Below are 6000 nucleotides of genomic sequence, written 5' to 3' on the forward strand. Positions count from 1 at the left end.
AGTTGTTGTCATGACAATGCTACTCAACACTGCCCAGCAACACCCCCTGGCACATGCCCACACAAAGTGGTACAAAGTGTTAAAGGGGAAAAATGGGGGGAAATGGCGATTTCAATCACAAGCACAGAAAATGCCAGGTTTTCCCCATTTTCAGATAACACAGAAAGAGGGAGGGGAAGTTGTGAGATAGCAGCAGGAGAGCAGCAGCACCATCTAAATCTCCCGTGAAAACCAGTGATTAAAGAAGAACGATCCTGCTAAAAAACCAAGGTGTGAAGAGAGCCATAGTCTTGCACTTCCTGTTGTAGAGGGAGAAATGGGTGGAGTCAGTTTTCAAGGATGAGCAAATTTAGAGGTGCATCTCACTTCAAAACATTGGCAAAGCACTGAGATTCCAGGAGGGGGATGAGGCAAAGAGAGTGTGTGAGAGCTTGGCATTGCTTAAGCCTTCAGGGGAGATGCCTTGTGAGGAAACACAGAAGAAAGGGCCTGTTGAAGCAGCTTCCTTCCCAGCTGGTGGAGTCAGAGGTAGAAATGTCAAAGGAATCCCATTGCAGGGTGGAGCTTGATGAGCTTTCATCGGCTCAGACCCCTGGACTCCATTCTGTCTTCCACCAGCTCAGTGCACAATGAGTCACGCAAGCTGGTGGAATTTCCGTAAATATTTTTCTTCTGTAAAAAAGCATTTGAGGAAGAGACAGTTGATAGGTTCTCAAGACCTTTCTTATCCATTTCCATATGGCATCTAGCAAACTTCTAATACAGTACATTTTGCTTCCCTACTTGCCCCATTACCCATTAGCGTTAACCCCCCTATAAGCAAGAGCTTACCCCTTAAACTCCCCTGTGCCCAAAAGCTTCCCTTTCCCATATTGCACCAAATGTAAAATGCAAGGCCCAAGAAAATCCTTACAGGCTTGCAGAAGCAAGCCGAGTGGGGCGTGCCGCAGAAGTTGGGCGTGCCCCAAAAGGTACAGATTTCCCAACGACAGACATCCCTAGTCAGAGGTAAGGGTGGTGGAGAAGCCCCAGAGAAGAAGGAAAAGAGAGGGAGCAGAGGCCCCTTAAGCTAGCAAGGCATTCCTTCTGGCAGGGGAGGTTCATCTTTAGGGGCAGGAAGGGCATTGCCCTGACAGTTGGGGTCCCCCTGGCTCTCCCAGCTTTATCCTCCCCCGCCCCATTCCCAACCATGTACAAGCAGTCACTCTATACTCAGTCACTTGTCCTGGCTTCAAAAATCCATCATGGTCAGTGTAAGAGAGTGCTGCTGCACAGGGATTTCCTTCTTTTCTTTTGAAAAATGCTTTTACGTTTTATTTTAATGGTTTACAAATTTACAAAATAAGTTCACACATTTACAGATTTACAAAATAGAAATAAGACAATATTTCATATTCATTCTTAATTAAATGTACCAAAAAGGAAAAGAGAAAAACAATCACCCTAGTCCTAACAATGTATATGGCTGAAGTGCATCTTGAACCTTATAATTCCAGTACATTATAAACAAATTCCATCTTTTCATGAACCGGTCTGTTTATTGCCTTCCCTCTCACTAAGTGAAGTGATTTTCAGGTAACTGATGGGGGATTGATCTTTTTCCACTTCATACTTATAAGCAGACATGCTGTGGTTAATAAAAATCTACTCCAAGATTGACCTCCAAAATTTCTCAATCAAGGGAAAAGACCAGAAAATATGGACAATCTGTTAGAGCCACATCTCCAGCATCAGTCATCCATTCCTGGATGTATCCTGCTGAGTCTGTAAGCTGTTCATACAGACTTTCTTTTAGGTTCATGCACATCATGACCTGTGGCACCACTTTTGAAACTCAGGCCCACACTTCTTCCAGAACATCTTTCCTGAAATCATTATTCCATTTTGAGTGGGCACTGCTAGCCATAGTGTCTAAGAGGGTGTTTCCATCAGCAATTTACTCTGAGCTGGCTGCGTTTGGAGGTCGCTAGGGATACATGACATCGTGGCCATCCAGCAGCCACCCCAGAGCTTATCAGGGAAAACCCAGATTTCCTAAGACTGCTTAAAGACCAATTCTTTTCCTTGGGTTCTCCCTGGTATAGTTGCTGTGTGCCCCAACCCCTGCATTGACCTCGGGTATGCTAGCCCTGCCCAGGGGTGTGCCTTTCACCACGACCCTGGTCAAGGGGTGCTTCCTACACTTTTCCCCATCCCTGCACAAACCCATTAGTGTCTCTTCAGAAGTAGCTCCCCTTGTGGTCAATGAGGCTTGCCCTCTGAATGCCCACATCAGAGCTTACAGAGATCCCCCTCAATTGACATGGCACAGTTTAAAGCCCAATTCCCTAAGTCTGGTAAAGTGCAATCTTGAGGCTCCAATTCTGTGTTGTTTGGTTTACTGACTTAGGAAGTAACTACTTCACACCTTTGTTATAGAGATCCTGTGGTTAGAAAGGGGGATAGTTTCCCATCCCTGTGTCCCCTCCCCCCATCTTTCCCAGCATGAGCATATGTGTGCCTACTCAAAAGTAACTCCTGTTGTGCTCAATGAGGCTTGCTCTTGAAATGCAGGTGCATCTAGACTTTCAGGGGAAAGGACAACGGGGGGGGGGGGAGCCTCTGTTATTGGATGAGTAGCCCCTGCAAGTCGGATGACGTTTCACTCCAACCCCCATCCCCACCAGGAAGTATGTTCTGGGAAGTAATTTTTACTCCTCCATTCACTTCTCCTTCCATTGTTGTGGAAACACGGCCTAAATCTGCAATCAATTTATACAGTTGGCAGTTCAGTTATTTGACCTAGTTTTCAACGGGCAACCTTTCAAACTGAGTGTGTGCTCATACTGGCTCATATTGAAGGGAGCTCCACTGACCTGCCTCCTTCCAGAAACGAGTGTTTCCCCTTATTTCAAGGCTTCATCTAGGAAGTGTTAAATCTCCCTGGTGTACGTGGTAGGTCCCGCTTGCGCAATGGAATCAGTGGGGCCCACTACTCATCGAAGGGAGTTTGCAGGGCAGAAGGGAATCTGGGGATTTTGCCCAGTATGTTTAATTTGTGAATACGGAAAAAAGATCACCGTAAGGTCTTATCCTGCCCTGATAAAGAACACACAAGTTGAATAGTACCCTACTGCAGAAGCATTTCTGTGGCTGCTCCCCCACATGCTTGTAATCTTCAGGAAAAGAAACTCCTTGTGTTGTAATGCAAAAATAGCTTCCAGAAAGGGTATCCTGAATGAATGCTCTGCTATTTATTTATTGCATTTATATCCCGCCTTTTTTCCTCCAAGGAACCCAAGGCAATGTACATAATCTTCCTCTCCATTTTATCCTCACAGCAGCTGCCCTGTGAGGTAGGTTGGGCTGAGAGTCAGTGACTGGCCCAAAGTCGCTCAGTGAGCTTCCATGACCAAGTAGGAACTAAAATCCAGATCTCCCGGCTCCCAGTCCAACACTCTAACCACTACACCACACTGGCTTCCCCCCACTTTCCCTTAAATGTAAGTCCCCAGAGTGAATCCGGATGCATCATTCTGTAGTTTAGTAGAGCATTCGTAAATTATGCCCTCAGCCAATCATGTTGCTGCATTTTGGAGCCTGCTGCTGTGACTCAGCCCTTGAGGCATGAGAGTTCAGATTGAAGCAGCTAGCCTGTAAGGAGGAGAAGTCAGTTGGAAAAATGGAATTAAAATGGGGGGAATGGGTTGAAAATGAAGTAGCCAGGAGTGGGAGGGGCTGAGGTGGAAGGTGTGTTGGGGGGTTGTGCTGTACGGGAAGGAGTGAACATTAGGGCACGTTTGGAGGCCTTTTTGGGAATCGGCAAATCAGCAAATAACTATAAAATATTTGCTTCTTGACACATTGGGTAGAATTTGCAGGCAGAATAGCCCCTTCTAAGTAGATGAAGCCTGCGAAGGTTCAAATAAATAGGTGCAGGATACCTATTGAGTACATAGCTTTTAAAATTAGATTTTAAAAAATGGAATGGTCTTTAACTTCTTGATTTATTAGCAGAATTGGATGAAGTTTGTGATAGGGATTTTATTTATCTCCTTGTCTTTTTTATTGGCAAATTGTATGAAAATGACATATATCATACGCGCCTATAGGACAAAACCTGCAAAATCTCAGAAGGATGTGTTCCATGTTTTTTGTGCTATGTGTTTTTAAAGTGGGGGAGGGGGCTAAAAAGGGATTCCTTTCCCCCAGTTTTGTGTGCAATTTGCTGTGTTCTTTGTTGTATGCTTCTGTTACACACAAACAAAATGTTAGAGTAGTGCTTGGTGATCAGAGATAAGAGTAGGGTTTCCCTTCTCAGCACTAGAAAAAGGCAGTCAGTGATCCAGTTTGCATGCTGTGCTGCCATTCCTGGGTTGTTCAACCCAGGAATTGCCAGAGACAAGCAAAGTGACAATTGTGCTGTCTCCTGTATGCTGTCTCCTGTAAGCTGGAGATTCTGGGTTGTTTATGGGTTAAACAACCCAGAGTTCATCCAGCAACAAACCATGGGCAATTGTTGGGTTAATTCTGGGTTGTTTAACCCTTAAAATGTTATTTATAAGGGAACCTTTATTTATTTAGTTTCTAAAATTTCTGCCTCGCCTTTAGCATGTTAATTACTGGCATTCAACACATACTCACACATCTCTTCCATTGCTTAGTCAGATAATGCACATTTTCTGTTGTTGTTTTTCTTAGTGTGTCCAGTGCCTCCTAATGTTGCAGCTATTGTAGGGGGCACTATTGCTGGAGTGGCTCTTATTGGCCTCCTCCTACTCCTGATTTGGCGATTATTGACGGAGGTGATTGATCGCAGGGAATATCGCAGATTTGAAAAGGAAAAGACCAAGGCTAAATGGAATGATGTAAGATGCTCTACTTTTGGGGACGTGTATGGGGGAGGGAGAAGAAGACCTAGTTGTCCAGAAGAAGACCTGGCTGATTTATTATTGCCTCAATTTCTGTGTTTAGTGCTGATGCTCATGTGACAAAAACAGCACCATCCACCCACAGTAGACTTGGGGGAACCATGAGGGCTACAGAAATATATAAAAAGGTTTAAAAAGTAATTTAAAAGCCCCCAAAGCCCAAAGGGGGTGGGGGAACTGCACACGTGTGTGCTCATATACAGAAGAGTGGGGGTGGGGAGCCATGCAGAACAACCATGGCCACAGGCCTCTCCCTCTCCCCAGCAAGCCATTGCCCAGCCCCATGCTCTCTCGTTCCCTCTTGCAGCATTACTGCCTTCGAAGTTCTCCCTTCTTAGGCAGGAGGCTGGGCAGTGCTGGGCAGCCTCCCACCTGAGGTGGGATGCCAAAGAGCCTTGAAGGCTGTCAGGCAGTCTGATCCTCACCTTCAAGTTTCCCCTTTCTCAGGAGAGGAGGCTGATAATGGGGAGCTTTGAATGTTCTCTATACACAAAACCAACATTTAGCTGTATGTCCCATTTGTCTGTCCTATCTTTTTTTTGGGGGGGAGACACAAGGTCAATGGATTACACAGCACGCTGCCGCCCACAATTTCTCCTCCTCAGGCCAGTGTCAGACTATGAGAAGAGGGTCAATGTGTAGTCTACAACTGAGACTCTCCTTATTAAAGAACTCTCCCGGTTCCCTAAGCAACTATTGTTTTTAGTAGCTACCCGTGCTTCCCTTTGGGTGAGGCTGTTAAGGAAGTCCACCTGAATCCTGATATGCTCTCGAAAGGTTAGGCGGCACTACCAGCTACAGATACTTGTGATTTGTTTTATTGGCAGGCTGACAACCCTCTTTTTAAGAGTGCCACTACCACTGTTGTGAACCCCAGATTTAATGGCCAGTGAAATGGAACTTCAGCAATGCTGCAAAGCACAAAGAAACTCTTCAGGATAGAAAAAAAGATGAAGATGTTAACATTATTCTCCACGGTGCCTTTACATATATTGACCACTATCCTTGTGATATCATGCATTTTCAGGAATCCTTTGTGTGACTTTTGCAAAAATGCTTCCACCCCAATTATTAAAAAAATAAAAAAGCC

At 45.1% G+C, this 6000-nt stretch overlaps 1 protein-coding gene across 4 annotated transcripts in view; it reads left to right on the forward strand.

The window, feature by feature from the left end:
• The window catches only part of ITGB2 (integrin subunit beta 2), a 98205-nt gene extending 92205 nt beyond the window's left edge, over positions 1 to 6000 (forward strand). For all 4 annotated transcript variants that reach the window (XM_084820516.1, XM_084820536.1, XM_084820527.1 and 1 more), the window contains 2 exons: positions 4681 to 4847; positions 5738 to 6000. In XM_084820516.1, coding sequence (XP_084676642.1) covers positions 4681 to 4847; positions 5738 to 5803 — 233 coding nt within the window. In that variant the 3' untranslated portion in view covers positions 5804 to 6000. The remainder of the gene's footprint in view (positions 1 to 4680; positions 4848 to 5737) is intronic.

This window comes from Heloderma suspectum, chromosome 1, assembly GCF_057233095.1.
Source record: "Heloderma suspectum isolate Gila_16-S chromosome 1, 16-S_ref, whole genome shotgun sequence".
Classification (NCBI taxonomy): Eukaryota; Metazoa; Chordata; class Lepidosauria; order Squamata; family Helodermatidae; genus Heloderma; species Heloderma suspectum.